General features: G+C 41.9%; 1 protein-coding gene across 2 annotated transcripts in view; it reads left to right on the top strand.

Moving 5' to 3' along the window:
* spop (speckle type BTB/POZ protein) overlaps positions 1 to 24,737 on the top strand; it is a 106,571-nt gene that overhangs the window by 65,327 nt on the left and 16,507 nt on the right. For both annotated transcript variants that reach the window (XM_066641913.1, XM_066641914.1), the window contains 2 exons: positions 6,016 to 6,143; positions 24,456 to 24,633. In XM_066641913.1, the coding sequence (XP_066498010.1) occupies positions 6,016 to 6,143; positions 24,456 to 24,633 (306 nt within the window). The remainder of the gene's footprint in view (positions 1 to 6,015; positions 6,144 to 24,455; positions 24,634 to 24,737) is intronic.

Here is a 24,737-nt window from a genome sequence, read left to right as displayed (position 1 = left end):
CTACAATAGTGATTCAGAGTCGTTTTAACCTATTCCAGAGTTACAGTTTGGGTGATAGACTTCAAATCTGAAGCATATAAAGCCTACAAAATGCCTGATAATGCAAGCGATAGGTTTCGTCCTTAAAATTATTTTCAAAATGTTTAAAATTTCTTACACTTATTTTTAAAAAGACAGCGTTCACATTAAATTTAAATCATAATAAAATATCTGGGATCAGTATAAAAAGTGCACTTTGGAGAGGATTTCAGTGAACTGTGTGTGAGAAATAATTAAACAAAATGTAGTCAGGGGCATCTCCATGCTTATGTGCCATGGTGGACCTGGGGGTGATTAAGAGGATGCCCTCTGTGCCCCTCCTTCTCTTGCCTGCGCCCATTTGCTCTGTGGAACAGCTGTGACATAGTGGAGGTGGGTGTGTATGTCTGCAGCAGTGCTGCTGGGCTCAGGTTCAGTGTTTGGGCTGGAAGCTGCTCTGTGTTCTGGCAGGTTCATTCACACTGGCGGAATGCCACGCAGCCGTTAACCTCGCACCGTGCCCACTGACTCCACACAGGCAACAAGACTGCTGGCGCAGAATACATTACGATTATAGCTTCAGCTGTTTGTATATCTGTTTGATGTTGTGTGTGTGTGTATGTGTGTATATATATCACATGAATCTATCACATATAAAGCAATCATTAGATTCTATTGGGCATGAGTTCCAGGCCCTAATACAAGTATGATTACAGGAAACATTGCATTGCACAAGAGCCTGAATATGGCTGAAAAACATGATTTTGTTCTGTTAAATAAAAACCTCACATAGACATTTAACTTGTTATATTTCAAACGTAAACATTGCTGTGTGTGCTATTAGCAGGCTATACCCTACTGTTGTTTTCTGGACATCCCCTCATTATTGCAGTAGAGAACAACAACTCCACAGTCCACATATTTCAGAAATATATTACTGAATGTGAAGAGAGACATGGTCTGTGCTCGAGTCGGGTCTCTCCTGTTGTTTGAAAAATGTGGCATCGAAAAACAAGCAGCAAACGAGCAGCGGCATTGGACATTGTCAGTTTTACAGCTGGATACTGACACATTTCAGTGGAGATGGCTGATCCATCCCTTTGCAGCCCCTTTAGATAAAATGTGTCTTATATTACTGAATGTAGGCTGGTAGGACTAGGATGGACTCGGTGGACAGGCCCCGTGTGGTGGGTCATTGTATCGAGTGCCTGAACACTACAGAGATTTACTGGCGGTTGATAGAGTAGAAGTTATTGACGAGTGTTTACTGTATTAGATTGTATTGATGCGTCTTGAGAGGATGTCGATATCCGCACGTGTTTGTGCTGACGCTTCACTGCAGCGCCGATTCTTTAATTAAGATTAGATGGTGGTTTTTTTGTGTTTTACACACACATTAGAATGATCTCTCTCTGTTTCTCTGTCCCTCTCTGTTTTTTTACTCACTGTGTTTCTGTAATGAAAAGGGATTGGTGTCAGAATGTGCACATGCAGCTAACACACACACACACACACACACACACACACACACACACACACGTACGTGCACGTTCACTCTCTCTTTCTCTCTTATATTTCTAGGCCGGTGGTTCCCCAAACTTTTCTTCCCCCCAGTCTTAGAGGATACCTCTACTTCTAACAATTCAGTAATGAACACAAGCCGCTTGTTTGTTTGATTTCCAACATTTTTTTTTCTTTCCTTCAGTAACAGCTTCTTCAGGGATACAGGTCCTTTCAGACTCATATCGCTGATTAGTTAGCTGTATGGTGGTGGAAGTATGAAAAGAAACATCTGTAGATTTGTTCTGATCTGAAGTAAGAGTGGAGCTCGATGATCTGCTGCCTCTCACAGATGAAACCTTTAAGTGCTCTTCATGGGTTTTGCTGATCTTCCAAGTCTTGCATGGTTGTTAAAGGTTTATTTTTTATCTTTTCCTTTCTGTATTTTTTGAGCTCTCCTTTTAGAAACTCTATATTGCTTACTTCATTCAGATTTTCTACTGCCTTTAATCTCCTCAGGAATGTCACCTGCAAAAAGTATGGCTTGTACGTAACGGCCACAGATGAATAAGTAAAGGGTGGTCTCTGACTTTTGCGCAGTGCTGTATATTTTTAAAAGTTTGTGCTAATGCGACCTGCCCTTTTGACTCTCTCTCTCTCTCTCTCTCTGTGTGTGTGTGTGTGTGTGTGTGTGTGTGTGTGTGTGTGTGTGTGTGTGTGTGTGTGTGTGTGTGTGTGTGTGTGTGTGTGTGTGTGACCTTCTCTTTCTCTCTAACCCAGTTCCAGCACATTGGGCACAGAGACTCTAAAGCCCAGAGCTAGGACCTGAATATGGATGTTCCAATGCACGCACACACACACACGCATGCACACTCCAAATCACTCGCGCACACTCTCTCTCTCCCCCTTTATCCTTATCACACTTTCCTTGTTTGGCTCTCAGTCTTAGTTTTCCCTTGTCTGGTCAGCAGGTCATTGACCTCTGACCTCTCTCTCTTTCTTTCTTTCACGCATTTTTAAAACTGCCTCTTTTACCCCCATCTCTTCTTCAATGCTCTGTCAGCAGTCACTGAGGTCGGACCTGATTGGCTGATTGCCACCTTAACTTTACCCTGCCTTAACTTGGATTGGTCAGCTGCCAGGCGGGTCCTCAGTGAGGGCGCAGACCCAGCTGTAGCCTGCCCTGAGCTGACCCTCAATAATCTCCACAGGCCTATCAGACCCTTGCTCTCTTTCTCGCGCTCTCTGTCTGGCTCTCCCTCTCTCACTCTCTCTCTCGCTCTCTCTTGCTCTCTTTCTCTCTCTCTCTCTCTCATGCTCTCTCGCTCTCCCTCTCTCTCTGTCAAGCTTTCTCTCCCTCCCTCTCTCTCTTGCTTGTTCTCTCTCACGTTCTCTTTCGCGCTCTCTCTCCCTCTCTTTCTCTCCCTCTCTCTCTCTCCCTCTCTCTCGTGCTCTCTTTCTCTCTCATGCTCTCTCTCGCTTGTTCTCTTGCATTCTCTCTAGCTCTCTCTCTCTTTCTCTCTCTCTCTCTCTCTCTCTCTCTCTCTCTCTCTCTCTAGCTGGATTTCCATCCAAAACGCCTGCAAATGTTATACGTAATAAATAAATATTGTCCGAAAAAATGCGAAATGGGTCATGTTTCCATCCACTGCACTTTTGCGAATAAATTCCAGATGACGTTGGCTCCGTGATAGTCAAACTCTTCCACCTCGTCCAGGCGTAAAGCTCTTTGCAATGTTTGTGAATATTGGGCCTTTTCCATTCACTGGTTATTTGTGCGCATTTTCATAATTCGCAAAAACTTGGTGGATGGAAACCCCTTTTTTTCCCCCTCTTTTCTATGTAGTATTCTAATTATATATTGTTTTTCCATCTGCTGTGTGATTTGTTTTAACTCTCTCTCTCTCTCTCTCTCTCTCTCTCTGTGTCTCTAATGCTCCCCTGTGGAGCGGATCAGTGTCACTATCAAACTCTCACCGTGTATGACACGGAGCATTTCACACCCTGTTATGAGACACACAGCAATAGAATAACTCTCAAAAAATGGAGGAACAGACAGAAGGAAGAAAAAATGCCCTAGAAGTAGTGTAAAGTTTATAGGGAGATATTTTCACCCTTGGTAGAGCAGAGTATTAGACAAACCATGATTTCAGCTGAAGCTCTGAGGAGTTTTTTCTTGTACCCTCTTGGTCTCACCATGTCCACATTGTGAAGGGAGAGGGTTTGTTGAACATTTGATTAAGCTGATGTTGTTCTGCTGTTGTCAGAGTATCACTGATGTTGCGTTCTGATGGACTCGCTATAAATTATTTGAAACATGTAGATCTCAGGAACCGTGAGTTTTTAGTTTCAGCTGCAAGTTGATTCATTTCTGATTCTCTTTCTGTTCTTACCCTGTTTCCTCCTGTTTGTAATATAGGTTTGGATGTATTTGTTTTATACAGTTAGCATGGTTTCCAGTGTATATTATAGTCTGGAAAATATGGGCAGAATCCATCTACAACAGGCAGCGAAGGGTCTGCTTCAGTGCAGGAGAAGACTTTTGGTTGGTGTCATTTCTGCTGCTGTCCAGAGAACATTTAAATATGAAGGAGAAGTCAGGTCTGGTGGGAGAGAATTGTGGCTAGCATACATTCAGCTTAATTTGTGGGGAAAATGCAGCCACTGATCAGGACAGCAGACACGGGCCACCATGGCCTTAAGGTTAGAGAAACAGACTTGAGCCTGAAAAAAATGTAAAATGAAGGTGGGGAGGTGGGTTGGAGGAGCCCTTGAGAAAAGCACTTAACCCCTAACTGCCCCCTGTTGCTCCCAGTATGTGTCTTGGGTTTGTTTACACCTGGTGTTTCATGCAGGGGGAAAAATAACAAGACGACTGCTTTAAAGCCATAGACCTCTGTTATTATTTCATACTAGTCCTAGTCCGGTTAAATAGAAAAACTTTTATTATTTCTTCCAACATTTCTACACAATCAAACACTTCAGATGTACACAAAGTCATTCGGAGTAATTTAAAGCAACAATAGGTAAGATTTGATATTTTCTTGGGCTCCCTCAACAGTTGCGGAGTATAGTTCATGTTTACAGCACTCTCCTGAAATCAAAATGAAAAGGAGGAGGGAAGCAAAAAGAAAAAAGGAGGGAGGGGGGGGGGCCTTCCAGCTCTCCCCAAAAGTGACATAGTGCAGTTTCTGCAGTGCTGAGCCCAGGCTTGCAAAGCACTAGTCTCACTACTACAGGTCACTACAGCCTCACAATGATTTTGAAGCTGTAATTTTAAGGCAAAAATACTACTTTAACAAAATAAAACATTGGGTAAAATCACTGGTGAATATTATTATGTTTTCCCACCCCAAATGAACACAGAATCAATATATAAATAGGAATTGTGTGTAAATATAATTGTGGCATATTTGTTCCCCCGAGAGAGTGTTACTTTTGTTTGGAAAGTTAATGGAATAAGTCATTAGTTCAAACTTTGCAAACAACTGTATGTATAATGTGTTAAATTAGAATGCAACATTATACCCGCCATATCACCCAGTCCAGCAGCTTCTTCTGCTTCCCTGTGATAAACTCTGGCTCTGAGCAGGCAGCAGATCTTTGCTCCAGCTTTAAGGCAGCCTCTCTTTCCCCGCAGAGCTGCCGGGGCAAAGTCTACGTCCACCGAGGCCTTTCGGCTCGCACGTTCTCTTCTGTGCAGGCCTTCTGGTCACTCCAGTGACTGCTGCACTCTGTTAGTGACCACTAAGGTCTGACCCTGATTGGCCGTTTGCCACCACCATTTGGGCCTGTCCTTATTTGGATTGGCCAGTTACCAGACCAATCCCCAGTGAGAGCACAGATTCAGATGAAAGCCCTGTGGATAAGGGCACTTTTATTTTCTCTTATGCGTTCTCTCTTCCTCACTTCTGCTCACTAGCTCTTGCCCTTCAATATCCTGTGAGTAAGAATTAAGCCCGGCTGGTCCACTTCACTTCATTTTTCTGTCCGCTGCGTTAAATATATTCCTCCTGTTGTGAAATAGGAAGTTTCAGCAGTGGCACCGCTTCAGTTGGTTTTACTTTAAGTCGGAGGATGTACATGGAGTGGAAGAGAGAGGATGGGGATTTTGGAAAATTGGCAGTCAAGACTTGAGAGGTGTATTTGCAAGAGAATGTGCTTGAGGCATTCACGCAGTGTCTTTGAAAAAGAAGCTTGGGATGAAATGGTGGTCAGATCTTTCAAGCAGAAGTCAACAGTTTAATAGAAGGTTTATGCTGGTGGCTACATGAACAGAGACTATCAAAACAATGTATTAATCGCCCCTTCATTTTCTGAGGTGAATTTTGGAGGTGAACCATGGATGTACCCATTAGCTATGGGGATCAAACCTATAACCTTTTCCATCCTTGCCATCAGGGTGAGAGTGTTGACACGTCACAGTTCAGACTCTAAGTGCAGATGTCCTCATGGAATAACTTCAGACTAAACGTGCATTTTTGTGTGTGTGTGCAGAGAGTCAGCGAGCCTACCGTTTTGTTCAGGGAAAAGACTGGGGTTTCAAGAAGTTCATAAGGCGGGACTTCCTGCTGGATGAAGCCAATGGGCTGCTGCCAGACGACAAACTGACCCTCTTCTGTGAGGTAAGGCTATTCAAGTATTTGAAAGAATTAGAATGAAGCATTAGAATATCTTAATGTTTTGAAGTGAAGGAAGAATTGGTGATGTTTTGTTGAGAGGCAAAGAAAATACCTGCTTTCAGTAGCAAAGTGAATACATAATTGAAAAATGCTTAAATATCTGTAGTCAACCGATTTCCCTGGAGACTGTTGTGTTCTTTCCTATACTGAGGGGAAAAAACACACGATAAATACTTGATTGCTGGTCTTCTTTCCAGCCATGATTGTAGTGTTATGGTGCTAGAAACTCATTGATGGTTTAGGGAAGATTTGTGGAAAGATTCCTCATTGCTATGCAGCCATTGCTTATTACAGGAGCCATGGCAAAAGAAAAATGTGACAGACGGGGGAAAAAAAAAGAAAAGCAGAAAAAGTTGTCGTCGTCTTGTGCACCTGGTATATGACTCTTTGACTCGCTCACATTAAAGGTACTGACTCAGTGCCTTATACTTTTCATGAACTAACATTTTAAAGGGGCAGGACGACTTAAATCAGGGACTTTTACCTTGGAAACTAACAGTGTAGACTTTTTTGCACACTGTAAGTGGTGAGTAGACATTTTCATGACTGGTTCTGAAATGGGATCAGAAAGGGTCAAATGTAACAGGACCGGTTACTAAATCATTTGGATTGTTTAAAAGGTTGGAACGCTCCTTTTAGAAACAAGAATATTCTTTTAAAATAAGAATTTATATCGTCTCTATGTACTCGCAGACGCATAACGTCATTCTGTAAACGAGGTCACATGTACACAAATCTCCAAACAGTCACGTGATTGCGCACTGCAGAGAAAAAGCATCTGGAGGTTTTTTAAAGACTTCCAAATGTTGAAAAGCATGGACTGAGATGAGGATATTGCTCTATTCCCGCTCCATATAACTGCATGAAAGTAAACATAGACCCAAATTCTGTGCATGTGAATATAAAACAAAAGAAAACATGCGGCTGGAAGAAACAACATGGCCATTCTTCGAGTCCTAAGAGACAGTTTGATACTACAAGCACGGCGCCTCCTTGACCTACTGTAACCAGCACCGCTCTGTTTCACCTATATTTGAAGCTCATAATTTATAGATATTAAATTTACCTCTTACCTTGGTTTTGTTTCTTGCAAAACACTTAATAACATTTCCCAAAAATGCTGTATATTCTCATAAATGTATAATAATATTTAAAACTTTCAGTTAACCCTGTGGTGTCGCGTTCCCACTGGCGGGATAAATCAGAACTTACGTAAACTTACGCCAAAACATTTACGTAAAACACTTCTGAAGCGCATTTGGCGCTGTTAGCTGTGATGCTACACTATAGTTCAGCAGTATATTCAGCCAAAGGAATTTGTGGTAAATGTTTTGCAAATGTTAAAAAAACGGCTTGTTTTTTTAACATTTGTTAAAAAGTTTGGGTGCTCTCTGCTGCTTTCAAGCAGTGCTTTTTCAATATATTTTGGCACCTTGGAACATAGGTTTTTGGGAAGTCCACGTTTAAAGTTAATTTGAACAAAAGACAGATGAATGACATAGAGACTTATCTCACAATATTGTTGCTGGGTTTGTGTTGAATATTAACCTGTGTAGCTTTTTGGGAACAAACTTGTTTATCATCATTATCATCTTCATCTTTTCCGCTTGTTCATCTCAGAGTCGCAGTGGGAACAGGGCGAGCAAAGAAGCCCAGACGTCTCTGTCCCTTGCAACATCCACCAACGCCTCGTGGGGAATCCCCAGGTGTTCCCAGGCCAGCCAGGAGATATAATCCCTCCAGCTTGTCCTGGGTCTAACCCGGGGCCTCCTTCCAGTTGGACGCGCCTGGTAAACCTCAAGTGGGAGGTGTCCAGGAGGCATCCTCTTCAGAACCACCTCAACTGACTCCTCTCAACGCGACTCTACTCTGAGCTCCTCCCTAGTCACTGAGCCCCTCACCCGATCACGGAGAGTACGTCCAGCAACCCGTCGGAGAAAGCTCATTTCGGCCGCTTGTATCCGCGATCTTGTTCTTTTGGTCATTACCCAGAGCTCATGACCATAGGTGAGAATGGATACGTAGACTGACCTGTAAATTGAGAGCTTTTGTTTATGGCTCAGCTCTCTCTTCAACACAACGCTCCGATACAGTGACTGCATTACTGCAGACGCTGCACTTAACCTATGATCAATCTCACTATCCCTCTTCCCATCACTCATGAACAAGAACCTGAGATACTCCTTCACTTGCGGTAGGTTGAAGGGAGATAACAATGGCCTCAGACTTGGAGGTGCTGATCCGCATACTGACTACTTCACACTTGGCTGCACATTGCTCAAGTGAATGCTGGAGGCCTTTATATGAAGAAGCCAGAAGAACAACATCGTCTGCAAAAAACAGAGATGCCACCTCCCGAGCCCCTCGACGGAAGCCTTCCTGTCCCAGGCTACGCCTCGCCACCCTGTCCATGAATATCAGAAACAGGAATGGAGATGAGGCACAGCCCTGACAGAGTCCCATGCCCACACTGAACGACCCTGGCACCTCATACTCCCGGAACACCTCCCACAGAATCTCTCGGGGAACACGGTCATATGCCTTCTCCAAATCCACAAAACGTGTAGAGTGGAGTAGCAAATTCCCCTGCCTGCTCAATCATCTGTGAAAGTAAAGCGTTGGTCCATAGTTCCATGGCCGGTACAAAATCCGCATTGTTCCTCCAAAATCCTAGGTTCGACTATCAGACGGATTCTCCTTTCCAGCACCTTTCCTCCTTTCCAGTTTGCCAATCCAAAGGCACTGTTCCCGAGGTCCATGTTATATTGTATAGGCGTGTCATCCAAGACAGCTCCACAGTATCAAGTGCCTTCAGTAACTCTGGGCGAATCTCATCCACTCCTGGAGCTTTGCCACAGCGAAGCTTTTTCACTACCTCAGTGACTTCAGCCAAGGAAACATCTGGCCCTACCTCCTGCACAGGAGGCATGTCTCTCGGGTTAAGGAGTTCCTCAAAGTGCAGAACAGGGTCCTTACAGACTCCGTTCCTCCTACCTCCAAGAAGGCCGAATACTCTGAGCTGCTGTTCGGTGCATATGCTCACACAACGTTTTCCTCTCTGCAAGCTGGACCCTCTCGTTTACTGGAACAATCTCTAGCTGTACCGCCGCCAGCTCGTGAGTATCCCCAGACCCGCCCGGCGCCTCTCGCCCTGTGCAACTCCTGAGTAGGAGAGAGACCTACCTCTATTGAAGAGTTTGGTTACAAAGAATACACTGTGTGTAGACGTGAGCCCAACTATATCTAGCTGGTATCTCTCAACCTCGCGCACCAGCTCTTGCTCTCTCCCCCTCCCGATGAAGTTACGTTCCACGTACCAAGAACAGTTTCCGTTGACAAGTTCCACGATGCCAGGGGCCCCTTCACCCCCATTTTGTGCCTGATGGGCATTGTACCACACCCCTACTCTGGATCTTGTGGGTGGTGAGCCCATTTCGAGTTGAGCCCGACTGGATTACGTGGGCTGCCCGACCACCAGGCTCTCTTCGTCGGACACTATCCCCAGGCCTTGGATCATATTTGTCTGGATCTTCACTCCAGACCTGCTCGCCATTGGGAGACCCTACTGGGAGCTAAAAGCTTCCGACGGCTGAAAGGCCTCAGGCTCCAGGGGGTTAAACCCTAGGTACTTGTTTTCTGGCTGTAATAGTTAGTAATGATTATAGAACAGCGGAAGAGCAGTGTTTCTGTGATAACACTCATCGGTGGTGCTTGGAGGTATGCGTTTGATAATAGGTGTGGTACTGGGTCTAAAAAGTTTGAGAACCACTGTGCTAAAACTTTCCTTTGAGTCCAGACTAAAGTCCTTTGATGTGTGCTAAGCCTAAGGTTATACTCCAAGTTGTAGTAAAAGTAATTTTTTATATACATCACCAAAACCTGGCAATGGATTAATTTAGCATATGATAAGACATGTATACCGGTCTTTGAGAATAGAAGATATTTGTGGTTTTAAGGCACAGTAGCTGTGAACGTTGGTCAATACTCCTCTCCTATTCTGTATGAAAACGGGCCAGTTTTGGATTTCAGAGTTTCTGCCCTTCTTTCCTCTGCTGCTGTGTTTTATGGAACAGGTTAAAGCGTGTGGAGAGCGCTATGCTAATGTGCTAGCTGTAATGCTATGCAGTGATTAATGTTTAACGCACGCGCCACAGAGTTGGCTGTTTCAAGCTGGCCTAATGAAGCCTGCAGGCACACGGCAGAAGGCTCTCCCTGTCTCTCTCTCTCTCTCTCTCTCTCTCTCTCTCTCTCTCCCCTTTTTTTATTTTGGAAGAGGAGAAGAAGGAGGGAAAAAGAGGGAAGAAGAATGAGGGCTCGTTTTAAGTGTTTCCAATCTGGGTCCCATTACGTCACAGGGACCCAAACGCGTCCTCGGCTCCTCCTCCTCCTCCTCTCAGAGTCTGTGTTTACTTTCGCTCTGTTAGTTTGTTAGTGTTCTGGCCCTGCTCCACTCCAGATGGATTGCTGCTGCTACTCAGCGAGAGAAACAAAATATGGAGAGGAACAAGGGGGGAAAATGCCCACTTTTCCTCGTCTCCAGAAAAGGACACTATACTTTTGACTCGTAAACTCTTACTTCGGGAGTGTGTAATGACTTTGGGTTGAGTTTTTCCCCCACAGTTTTAGCTAATTCGCATTCTCATTCTCTCTCTCTCTCTCTCTCTCTCTCTCTCTCTCTCTCGTTACAAAATCTGAGTTTATATCCATTCCACCTTGATTGCTCCACTGGAGCTGAATCAGTTCATCACTTTAACAAAGGACACACACACACGGGTCCTCCAGAGTCATTGTGGAGATTCTCCAAAACTACTTTATTCCCTGTTTCTCTTTTGTTATTTTCATTTCTCCTTCCTTGTTTGTTTTATGCTCTTTTGCATCCCCCCCAAACACACACTCACTCTCACACGCTCTCTCTCTCATATATTTACACCCCCCCCCACACACACTCATATATAGGAGATAGGAGTGTGAGTGAGAAGAAAAAATATATCTGCCATAAGGGAGGGATCAGTGTGTGTGTGTGTGTGTGTGTAAGTCTCCTGAAGGTATTTAATGAGGAGAAAGTTCCCATTAAAGGTGCTGAGCTGGATGTCATTACTTGGAGAATAAGAGAGATGGAGGGATGAAAATAGGTGAGAGGAAGAGAGTCCCTGAACTCTCCCTTCCTTCTCTCCTCTTTTTTTTTCCTCTCTTTTTTTTTACCTGTGTTTTCTCCATGATCGTGTGTTTGTGTGCGCTGGGGGTATCTGAAGACCAGGAGCAGGTTTAAGAATAAGAAAATGTTAGCTCTTTGATGCACAACTTGCTTTTATCTGATCTTCTATGTCTCCTCTCTCCTTCATGCCCATGTCACTCTTTCTCTCTTGCTCTCTCTCTCTCTGCATTCTCTGTCTCTTTCTCTCTACATTCTCTGTTTCTTTCTCTCTCTCCCCCCTCTCTCTCTCTGACAGCCTCCATCTTTCATTCACTGCAGCCATATGCCACACTGATGTCTCTGAGAAATACTACAGCTGCAACATCTGCTACACATGCACACAAACACACAGACACACAGACACACACACATAAACAAAACAGAGTTTGGAGCAGGTAGTTAGTTTGGTGGAAGAAGAGAGTGAGAGACTATTAAAAAGTGCTATTTAAGCTTCTACTATAGTAGATCCACTATATTGGAGAAATGTGGAGGGATCTGCACAGGGTAACACCCCCTCCATGGGGCTTCAAACCCTAACCCCTGGGTAAGAAACTCCACTCCATATTCCAATAAATATCTAGACTCCAGGAAAACTACCTTCCTAGAAAACGTGAGTTGAAATTTAAACTAGAGGCTCAGTGAATGGCTTAAGTACTGAATAAATATTTTTGCAGCATCTGTCAGCAGCTATACTTTTCAGGGTCATTTTGTGTCTATAATGAAATGCTTAAGCTCTAAAGTCAGTGGTGACCACCAAAAGCCACACCAAAACAAACAAAACAGCATGTCCTCGGCTTACACTGCACAGGGCACCAGACCCACACAGGGCATCACACACTTATTTTTCAGATCACGTAAGGTGCAAATGTCTCCTAATTCAGGAGCCATCTAACTGCATTACCAAAAGTGCTACAAAACCAAAAAACTCGTGCTGCAAATGAGTTTCTGTGGTAAAACTTACAGACAAGTTAAATTCTGCCATTTATTTATTTATTTATTTATTTATTTCACCCTCAAACATACCATTCCACTCTAAAACATGTGTAGCTTCTGTATGTAAACAAACCAGAGAGAACAGTGTTTCTCCTAATTGTAGACATCTCCTCTAAGCGGTACTTTAGTACTTTAATAGTAGTTTACTTCAGTACATCCATGCGTGTAAATGTGACTAGTCGATACCCACCTCTATATTTAAACACAAGATATCCTTGGCACTTTATTTAGCTGTAACTGAGAGTTATGGAGATTTCACTGTATCAGACTGTGTTCTCAATTGTGTGAATGGTTACACTCAGTGAGTGTGAACATCTGGAGAAATGCTGAAAATGGTAAAGCCCTTCAGGAATGGCGTTGCAGGATCGTGTGGTGAATAGTGCGGCGCTCTCCAGCTCCTCCACTCGACTCAGCCCTTTCTTCTCTTTCTGAGTGTTTGTTTGAACTGAGGCTCACAGGCTCCCAGCGATCAGCTCCTGTTTCTCTCATCCTCATTCTGTGGAAAAGAAACAGATGATTTTAAAAAGTAGCTCCAAAATGCTTCTACAGGTTTAATGTGATGTGTGTCTGCTGATGGTCCCAGAGAGAGAGAGAGAAAGATGTGGCATGGTGTTTGTGGTCAGAGCCAGACTTTGAACAGCTTGAGTGGAAATGAAGCGTAAAAGATCCCTCTGTGTGTGTAGACTGAATAAGAACACATCAGCCTTGCCTCAAATAACAGCGTTTTGATTTCTTTCTCTTATAAACACACACACACACACACAGCATTCTTTCTCCATCTCTGTTTTTTTCCCCGTTTAACTACAAGTCACTGGTAGGTCAGTGACATTAACTTGTCTCGAGGCAGTGAATCTCTTCCTCTATTATTTCTCTGCTTGCGTTTGAAATCTGTCTTTGTGTCTCAGGCAAACGCAGCGCTCTTCTTCTCTCATTTGGCCTCCCCCTCAGTCGTCCTCTTCCATCAGAACACAATTCACAGTGTAATCACTTAAATGTGGAAGGTTCTTCTGTCCTTTTGTTTGAAAGAGTGTGTGCATCAATCGAAACAGGAAAAGTGAAGGATACTTTTACTGAGGATAAAGTTACATTTGTTACATATAAAGGCATTTCTTAAATTCCTCTCTTTCTCGCTTCAAATCTCTCCACATGGCAGTCCAGTACAATTTGAGGTTATCCCTAAATATACCAAAGTTTATAATAGTGCTGTTGAAGTAACAAATCCATATGGTCAAGGAGAACACCTAGTAACTAGCTTTGTTCTTCACACTTATATTTGTATTATTATTTATGTTTTTGTTTGAATTGTAATTAAATATAATTGTATACAAGCACCACACTTATTGAGAGGATAAATTATTTTAAATAATAATAAACAGGTGCTGATGTCTTTTGCACCATGTAAAACATGCAAAACATAGGACACACGTAGATACTGGTGTGTCTGATGGAACGTTACATATATATTTACTGATATAGTAGTAGTGTGGCTCATATTTGTACTAACATTATGTATGTAACATTTATAAAAGTACTTAAGTCAGGTGTGCCCACTCCTGTCTACAGTGGGCAGGAATAGGTGCAGGGTTTCGTTCCAGTGAACAGTTGTTTGAACACAGCCCTTTTGATTAAACAAGTGTAAACCAGTCGTGCTGTTACTTGTTTGGAATGAAAACCTGCAGCTTCACTGGCCCTTGGCAGATGTGCTCTGACATCCCTGATTAGGGCGTATTGCATATATTTAACATAGGCATGTTCATTTAAGTGTTCTCCCTGTTTCCGCGTGGGTTTCCTCCGTGTGCTCCGTGGCAACTCAAAAGTGTCTGTAGGTGTGAGTGTGTGAGTGAATGTGTGTGTGTCTGTGTTGCCCTGTGAAGGACTGGCGCCCCCTCCAGGGTGTATTCCCGCCTTGCGCACAATGATTCCAGGTAGGCTCTGGACCCACCGCACTGGATAAGCGCTTACAGATAATGAATGAATGTTCATTTAATGTAGTTAGATTTGTTACATTTAATAGATAGTTTGGATCATTTCTATTGCGATACATAATACAGTCTGTCATTTTCACATGATGTACAGGGCAAATCACATTTGAAAATGATAAACTGTGTCCGAAAATGTCTAGAAATTCCATATTTAAGTTTCTTTCCTCTACTTAGATGCGTTAACTTATTTTCACTCAGACAACTAACAAAACACACAGGTTTTCCAGGGGTGTTTGCGCTTTTGCGTTTGACTGTGTACCTGTTTACTTACAAGGCGTGTTTCATCACTGAATTTGTGTAAACAGAATCCTGTGTACGGGTTAGTCATAGAGTGAGAGGTTAATCATGCATTCCAGAGAGATGCTTATGAAAGGTAGTAGATTAGATGCTCTCATCAGTAGGTTGTGTGCTTGTTTGTGTTTGTTTTTTTTCCAAACCCCTCATTACTTTGGCTGGAATGAAAAAGCAGCTTCTGATGAGACTAATTTGGTTAATTCAGTAGCGCGGGCCTGTTTGCACGTGTGTGTGTTTGAAATGCACACTGTTTGTACAGCTAAATGAAACAGTAAAGGAATAAATACCAGCTCTACCCAGACTTAATGAACTTATTGGATTTGATTTGTGTTCTTTCTTTTGGCACTATTTCACGCTTGGCCACTCACCCCACATCTATAAACAAAGCACACAAACAGACGCCCCGGAAAGGCTGCTCGCATAGATCCATTAATGAATGAATAAAATAGAGTCTAATGCAGAGTTTATGAGGGGTTTTTCTTTCTCTGTACAGAACACGGCTTTTATTACAGTGGCTAGCAGCAAAGTGCTCTGTTGGTGTGTTTTGGTTGTGGAAAAAAGCAGGGAACTGTCTGCAGCTTTAACACAATAACAGCCTGGCAGGGAGGATTGGAGGGGTTACACTTTTACTGATGCATCGTTTAAACTAGAAGCCCCCGCAGCCTCCATTTTCCAGACACAGATTAACTTCAGATTCTGAATGCATTACACTGTTAGTGGCAGATCTCCATTGGCAAAAAGCTTTGTAGCTGAGGACCAGGTTCAGCCTCTTTCTACAGGGGGGAAAAAAAATGAAATTGTGACACTTCCTTGAGCAGATAAGAAAAATAACTTTCTGTGCTCACGTTGATTCAGAACTGTGCAAAAGTCAGAGGCTGTCCTTTTTTTATTATTAGGTTTTAGTCAGAAAAGGGGTTATGTAGAAGTACATTAGCCAGGGAAAGTCAAACTTTTTTAAAATATATGTAGTGTATTGATGGGTTGCAGGTGACATCACTGTGTAATGTAGCTGCCATATTGGGTATGGATCCTTAATCATAAACACACATTTTTTTTTTATTAGTCCTCATTTAGATGTTAGCCAGAGCTCTCGCTGTCTGTCTGTCAGTAGAGAGGAGCTCTAATAGCGCCATATACCCTACATAGTGCACATCACAGACAATTAAACAAATTATACTGCGAAAATCAGCAGTTAAACACTAATCTGAGAGGAAAATGTAAACGTTATAGCTCATGAAACATTTTTCCCCCCACTTACAACGCACTACACAAGTGCAGAAAGTGATATTTTATGATGTACACTGTGCCCTTCAGAGGGTGTAGGGAGACATTTGAGAAACATCTCTCATTGACCATTGATACTTTCAGACAAGAACTACTCAATCATATTTAACGCCGAGTCAGAGAAATAATTTAGGCAGACATTTGCGATAAAATATAATGCTTCAAGAATCCTATGCAGGGAGCAGCACAATCACATTCATTAGCTGTATACAGGAAAGGATGGGACAAACAATATGTGGCTTGTGTGTGTAGGCTCTTACACTAACAGCGATTACTGGCACTTGTATAAGATCCGTGTACGAATTACTGTCGCAGAGATTTGGAAGAGTCCGACACTAGCAGAGAAATTGGAGTCTGACGTGTGAACAGATCTAATGGCAAAAGTGCTACTATGGCTACTATCACATATGACTTATAAATATATATGCGTTTAGTTGCAAGTAAGTCGGTAGATACTGATTAGTTATGTATCGACTTCAGAGATCGTAGTCCCAAGCACGTTTATACGTCTTTGGCCAACGATGGCTGATTAACCAATGTATGTTCAGTGTGTTTGAGTTGAGATGCAGAAAGTCATGTGTGAAGGTTTGTACTTTATTTTATTATTTTTTTTTTCTTTAGTGATGTCTCTCGTCCTTTTCTCGTCCTTTCTTCATCCTCTCATGTGCCGCTCTTCTGCAACTTACTAATGAGGGAGTGATGAATGTGTGTGCGTGTGTCCCTGCGAGTGTGTGTATCACAGCCTGTTTCCCACAGCTGCTTTCATTAATCACACTGCAGGGGGGAGCTGAGTTGACTGGCCATGCATGCATACGTGTGCATATACACAAATACTCGGACAAATGGACGGACGAGTGTGTGTGTATGCTTAACTTTCATCACTCCCTCGTTAGTTGCTCATTAGACGTGTGTACACAGTTTTTCCTTTGTGACCGTTTCAGTACAGTGTCAAAGAACTGAAAAAAGTATATCTCTGCTTATACAGCTGTAAAGGAAAGTTAGTGTGGCCCTGATTGAGGCCCAGTCCACACAGATCCGTTTATTTGGAAAACTGAGGTTTTGGCCTTCTGTCCAAACGAAAACAAGTTTTAGGTCACAAAATGGAGGTTTTGGAAAACGCCGTCATCACTGTTGTCTTGTAGCGAATGTAAACGGGTATTGTCGGAAAGGCTGATGTCACACAGCATGCCTGTCTCTGGCTGAAACCAAATAGCTCCTCACTCCCTATAAAGTGAAGTACATACATGATTAAACTACAGTATAAATACAGCTAGCAGTAGATATGAGATTCACACATATGAATAATTACAAATGATGCTGTATTTAAAAATATAAAGCTTATATATTTTAAGATCTAGATTCCTTCATTTCATGACTTGCGTACTACACTACATAGGGAGTATGGAGTGATTTGAGATGAAACCACTGTTTCTCTCATGCTTCATGGTGTTTTGAGGTCTCTCTTTAAAGGCTAAGCACCACTTAATGGACCTCCATGAATATTTCACATTATTTTAGTTACTGACATATATAAGTATGAATTAAAATGAAAATAGCAGCTTAATTTGCTTTAAAACTGACAATTTTATTAAATTGACGGAAAAACCCGAGCTCGCTACGGAAATTCTTGAACGCAACCGTGACGCCACTGGTGGACAACAGCTGAACAATGCCGCGGTAAAACACCGTTATGACTGACTGTTATGACAGTATCTAGCTAAATAACCAACATTATTCATGACAATAGCCTAGCAATAAGCTAAACTCAAATTTAGAGGTACCGTTATTCTTGTAAATGTGATCGAAGTCGAACTCAAAATCATCCGACACTATAAACCTCCGTAATGCAGCTACGTAGCTGAGTATAATCTGAGCCACCAAGTTTAGCAAGTCAAGAGACAGGTAAGTGTACTTACCCTGTTTACCTCCATGTTACAGAGGCTCTTGAACACCTTTCGTTGGTGTCCTTACATGCCCATATTGTTGGAAAAGCGCCAGTGAAAGGAGCTACAGATAACGGAGTGAGCGGATGGTCCTTTCCAAAGTGCCTGTTTAAAGTTGACAAATTTAGTCCATTTTCTGGATATTTTGGGATCTTTGGGCCATTTGTGCACAGATGTCCCACTGTACATTGAATGATTGCAGCCAAAAACAACACCTTTTCATCATTTTGCATTAAATTATGTTCAACTTCTAGAGTTGTTGTCCACCATCTACGTCACAGGCAAGACGCCTATTAGAGTTTCCAAACACAGTTGGAGGGGTGGACCAACGGTCTTTTAAACCTTATTCCTTGAATTAGTAAGAAATAACATGTCTTCTGATTATCAATAAACACAAATTAGGAACTCAAATTCCACTGTATTTATTTGTTTTACACTTTCAAATAGCTGGTGCTTAGCCTTTAAGTGGTACTATGGCGCCCTACTGGACTGGCTTGACAATGCAGCTGTGTGTGTATTCATCTGAGAAGGAGCCACTGCGGAACCAGAAATCCATAGGGAGGAGTTGGATGTGATCCAGCTCCTCCTTCATTGTGTTTTAATTGGATTAGACTAAAACTGGCTCCTCCCAGTACAACCTAACCCTTACCCTAATCTCCCTTGAAGAAGGAGATGGACGTGGGCTGAACTGGATGTGTTCCGACTCCACCCAGTGGATTTCTGGTTCTACAGTGAGGAGTACTTGTGATTCGTATAGACAGGGGTTTTTTAAATGAAAAACTGAGAAAGAAAAAATTGTCTGTGTGGATGGGGCCTAAGTGACACATTTTATTGCAGTTCCCCTACACAATTTGACACATTTAACTCATTTACCATTTATGTGTAAAATGGAACATTGGGGAAAAGTTTGGCTCTTAACTTTTGTACACGTCTGTATTTAAACACTTCCTGACCTCTACTTGTAGCCCTTCACCGGTCTGCTTTATTCTCCTTCTGCTCTGTAAACATCTTGAAGAATCATATGTTTCACTGCACACACTGTGAGACATGGAACTCTCTTTGCTCGGGCCACTATTCCCAAAGCAGCGGTCATCCCTAGTTCATGGCCTTGAAATTTTACCTGATTTCTCCTGATTTTTGTAGCTTTATCCAGCTGTGGAGCTGCTGCATGCTCTTAGAAGTCGGAACCTGCCTTTTTTTGATCATTACTGTCTCAATATCTCACCCTCTTCTCCTCTCTTTTCTCTTGTCCTGCTCTCATCCTCCCATGGCCATGCTCTCTTATGCAAATATAATACTCTAATGAGAATATTGGACATATTTTAAAAGGTGGTGTCTCACATTTGCAGAGTAGCTAGATTTTTTTTTAAACCGATATGTTTTGGTAGAGGGCGGCACGGTGGCGTAGCAGGTAGTGTTGCAGTCGCACAGCTCCAGGGACCTGGAAGTTGTGGGTTTGATTCCCGCTCCAGGTGACTGTCTGTGAGGAGTGTGGTGTGTTCTCTCTGTGTCCGCGTGGGTTTCCTCCGGGTGACTGTCTGTGAGGAGTGTGGTGTGTTCTCTCTGTGTCCGCGTGGGTTTCCTCCGGGTGCTCCGGTTTCCTCCCACAGTCCAAAAACACACATTGGTAGGTGGATTGACGATTCAAAAGTGTCCATAGGTGTGAGTGTGTGAGCGAATGTGTGTGTGTGTCTCTGTTGCCTTGTGAAGGACTGGCGCCCCCTCCAGGGTGTATTCCCACCTTGCGCCCAATGACTCCAGGTAGGCTCTGGATCCACCGTGACCCTGAACTGGATAAGCACTTACAGATAATGAATGAATGAATGAATGTTTTGGTAGAAGAGCACAGATTTGTTTCCTGACTTCCTGTACTCTAACAAGGGCATGGATTTGTTAAATTCCATTTAATTTTTAATGAAGGATTGATTAGTTAACCTAGGTGTTGGATCCCAGCTGTACACACTGGTCTACCTTGAGGAGCACTTTGTAAGTACTCAAGCTTAGACATGAAAAATCAGTGTCTTGTTTATTTTTTATTTATTGCATTTTTAATGCTTGCATAAATGACTTTCTGTACCATGTTCTCACACCCATTACACAGAACTATATGTAAAATGTTATAAATTTTTCATCTGAAGCTTGCCCCTGATGTTCTAATGCTAAGATGGAAAAGAGTTGACGCTGGAAGAACAGCTTGACTTCTGAGTTAGCAGAAGCTTTTGGAGCTGTTTTGAAGGCGTTCTGTGTAAATCCTCACTGATTATTTCGCTTTAGCAAACATGGATCTCCATTTTTTTGGTTGATTTTTAGTTTCATTTGAACACAGCAGGTGTCCTTCACATTGTGTGAAAATTTCATGACCAACAGAAATATTCCAAAATGAATTATTATTTATATTATATTATTATAATTATATAATAATTATATTATATTATATTTTATTTATTTATTTATTTATGTGTGTATGTATGTATTTATTTATTTATTTATTACTACACCTAATATTTTAGTTGAAATTGTCATTTATACTCTATAGTCTTTCATTACACAGTAACACATGGATTGTTTGGTATTCAGAAACCACAGATGACCAAGCACTACTTTAGAAGAAATTAAATAGAATACAAGCTCTTTCTGACGACTCTTTCATCAGTCTTCTTAGTAAAAAGGAGTACCTTTTTTACTATTTTTCACAAATTCTCTCTCTCTCTCTCTCTCTCTCTCTCTCTCTTGCTCGCTCTCTTCCCTGAGGTGAACATTTAGTCCTCCATTAAGGACATACAAGGGTTCTTGACATTTAATTTCCTGTTTGCAGTGCACTTTCCCCCTCTGCCTGTGTACCACTGTCTCCTCCACCACACAATCCTTTCTTCTTTGTTCATGTGTTGGTACATTATGCTCTGTGCGTGTGTTTGTTTTCCAGCCCTTGTGTGACCCTAATTTTCTCCAACCCTCCTATACAACATCAGTATTGGTCAAGCTGTATGTAGACCAGCTTTAGGGTTCCATGTATGTAGCTGAATATGTGCTTTTTCATGATAGATTTGTTATAGTGTTCATCAGGATCTTGTTTTTGTTCTTTTTTGCCCCTAAAGTGGTCTTTGTCTGCTGAGATCTTATATCTTGCTATGTGTTACATTTTACTGGACGGGTGTCATCTGTATCTGCAGTGATTTAGTTAATAAATGCTCAGTCATTTGCTGAGGTATCCCTTGGTATCCCGCTCTATGAGGGGGAGCAGGGGAATGTAATTACAGATGAGTTTAAAAAAATAAATAAAAGAATAAAACCTTGAACCAGCCTCTTGCAGCTGTCAGCTCTGCGAGCAGCATGTGAAAATGCATATGTTAGCACAACAAGCTGCATATGAAAGCATTTGGACGTGTGAGTGTCACACCTGCTCAGCGTCTGCCTGAGCTCTCTTGCTTGGTGGCACTAACCTACAGATCACCAGTCCTGCCTCTGCTCACATCTTTTTTAAAGAACTCGCTTTGGGTCATCTGTGGTAAACCTGTTCAAGCCTGGCGTTCTTTGTACGTTTGATGTTCTGCCTGTTTTTGACTCTGAGCCTGATGTTTTTTTCCTGATGTTTCTGATTGCTGTTATTTGGACTTTTGAAAAAGCTTTGTGCATCTTTGTATTTTTAGTCTGGATCTAAAAAACCGTCTGTGTTTTCATGCACTCTTCCCCAAATGTGTGACAACGATCTACATCTTATGTTCACCTGCGTCCTGTTTGGCTTAGCTTTTTGTTTGTGTGTGCAAACAAAGCAAGCGTCCACTTACTTTGTAGATAGTCACAGTGTGTGAGACACATGCGCATTCACCTAATGTGTGCTTTAGAAATCAAATCAAATATTAAAAATAAAGACATGACATAAAAAAACAGAGAGGTTAGGAATCATGTTATAAATTAATCATGAATCAAGTTAGAGAGATCCCCACCACCTGACGTTGTGTGTGTGTGTGTGTGTGTGTGTGTGTGTGTGTGTGTGTGTGTGTGTGTGTGTGTGTGTGCGCGCACGTGCCCTGTAGAGAGATAAATGAATGTGCTTACTGTCTGCAGGAACAGGTGGCAAAGTCAGCATGGTGGCCCTCCAAGCATGCTTACACTCTCTCTCTCTCTCTCACTCTCTCTCTCTCTCTCTCTCTCTTTCTCTCACACATTCACACTCACTCACCGCAAAACAAATTGGAAGCAATTTGTGCAAATGAAGAGATAAGTAGATGTCTGCCCTTGTTCGACACTCTAGTGTCCCTCCTGAGCACCTGTAGTTAACGGTCTCCAGTCTCTTCAGAACATGCTTGTCATTTTGACCGAAACACGCTCTTCTAAATATGTGAATTAACATCTGCCTGTTTTTCACTGCTAGAGCAGGGAGCCAGTCTTTAGCTGAAGGAGAAGTGTTTACTGACATAGCACTGAGAAAATGCCTCTATTTGCTCTAATATTACATTTATAATAGTCTGGAATCACTTGCCGTGTTATTTCATTATTTTAATAATAACAATATAGATGTAAAGACGTTAAATGACACCCCAGAATGTCCTTCTGGGGTGGGAACAATTTATTCCGTATTTCAATCTAGAAGTTATTAAATGAGACACAGTATAGTGCAGTTATTCCTCTGTGTCAAATTGATAATGTTTTCTGTCATTGAATTGATCAACATGTTCACACGTTTCACAGCGTCCTCAGGTAATGTGGAGCAGCCGAAACATCAGACGGTTCTTCATGTTTTACAGCTTCTTACAAATGATGTGTGATTTTGCTGAATGTTAGCTTTATTATTAAAATAATTACAAACTAGTGCTGGGCCGAATGACCAAAATTCTATATCACTGTATATTTCAATATTATATCGGTTTCATGGTATTTGATGTTTTTTTTTCTTTCCATGCATGATAGGTTAACCACATTGATTTTGAGAAAAATTTATGCAATAGAGTGGTTAAGAGTTCCCTACTCCACTGTCATGACAATTGTACAAAAAAAAAAACATTTTCACATTAGTATTACACGTAGTACAGGTTTGCATGGCTCCACAGTCATAATCAGTTTTCAGAGGGTGGCACTAAATTAGTGAAGGTATCATATGCCATGACAGTTGCAGTGAAAATAGAAAAAGTTTACCTTTATTTAATAAATTTTTCAGACAACTTCAAAACTACAGGCTACCGTTCACTACAGGCTAACGTTCACTTTAGGCTACCGTTCACTACAGACTACCGTTCACTTTAGGCTAATGTTCACTACAGGCTAACGTTCACTTTAGGCTACCGTTCACTGCAGGCTACCGTTCACTTTAGGCTAATGTTCACTACAGGCTACCGTTCACTACAGGCTACCGTTCACTACAGGCTACCATTTACTTTAGGCTAACGTTCACTACAGGCTAACGTTCACTACAGGCTAACGTTCACTTTAAGCTACTGTTCACTATAGGCTAACGTTCACTATAGGCTAACTTTCACTTTAGGCTAATGTTCACTATAGGCTAATGTAAACCAGCTACGCTCTTAATGTTATTTCTCATTAGTTTTTTAGAAAGTTTACCTTCATTTATTTACAACATATTTAAACAAATAAGAGGTATTTAGATTTAAAGTAGACAGGACTGCTTGTCAGTGGTTGCACTGCATTGAAGAAGTCCCAAATATCTTCATAAAACAACAATATATAAACAAATAAGTAATAACAATAATCATAAATAGCAACAATGTGCATCTCCCAGAAGTAATACTATTGATGCTTTAGCTCGGCAGCATTTGCACTTTTGGTTCAGAACATCCCCTGTCCGTTTTCACCACGTTCAACAACTCCTCTAATACTGGCGCTCCGTTCCATGCATGTTTAACATCCCAGAAACAATTTACCACCGTGCTGCGTTCTGGACATGGTCAGGCTTTTTAAACTGGTGTGGCCGGTATATGAAAAATTCATATCATAACAAAAAACATTTTTGGTGCGCCCCCTCCAGGGTGTATTCCTGCCTTGCGCCCAATGATAACAGGTAGGCTCTGGACCCTCCGTGACCCTGAATTGGATAAGCAGTTACAGATAATGGATGGATGGATGGTTTTTGGTGTAAACCGGTATACCACCCAGAACTATTACTATTAGCTAAAATGTTTACTGTAATGGAATCAGGGTTCAGAAATTTAAATTGTGATTCCATACTTTTGAACACTTACATATTTATAGGTAAATGAAACTGAATTAATGTCATTCCAATATTAAAATTACAGCTGAGCTAGATCATTTGATGTGTTTTAGCTTGTGCACATCTTACAGAAATATAGACATGCTCTGATTAATAAAGATGGAAAACACATGATTCCAGAGACATGTGTTTGTATAATGTGATATAGTTGCTTAATTTATGAACTATTTGAATGCAACAAAAGCTTTAAGAGATATTGGAATCGTCCACAGCAAAGTGTAGTTGTCGTCAGCCTAGGAGTTTTGCTTTGGTATCTCCCTAGGAATATTAGAGAAAATGTTTCTGGTTCTGTAAAAATTCTAATAATGATAATAATTGATGTGTGTGTGTGTGTTTGTACAGGTGAGCGTGGTGCAGGACTCCGTGAATATCTCTGGGCAGAACACCATGAACATGGTGAAGGTTCCGGACTGCAGGCTGGCTGATGAGCTGGGTGGACTGTGGGAACACTCTCGCTTCACCGACTGCTCGCTCTGCGTAGCTGGACAGGAGTTCCAAGCACACAAAGCTATCCTGGCAGGTATAAATACACCCACACACACACACACACACACACACACCCACACTACAGTTTGTGTTGTTCAGTAAGCAGATTTTTTTTTTACCCTCTCCCCCTGTAGCAAA

The sequence above is a fragment of the Hoplias malabaricus genome, chromosome 13, assembly GCF_029633855.1.
Source record: "Hoplias malabaricus isolate fHopMal1 chromosome 13, fHopMal1.hap1, whole genome shotgun sequence".
In the NCBI taxonomy this organism is placed as follows: Eukaryota; Metazoa; Chordata; class Actinopteri; order Characiformes; family Erythrinidae; genus Hoplias; species Hoplias malabaricus.
This window is presented reverse-complemented; position numbering and strand designations above follow the sequence as displayed.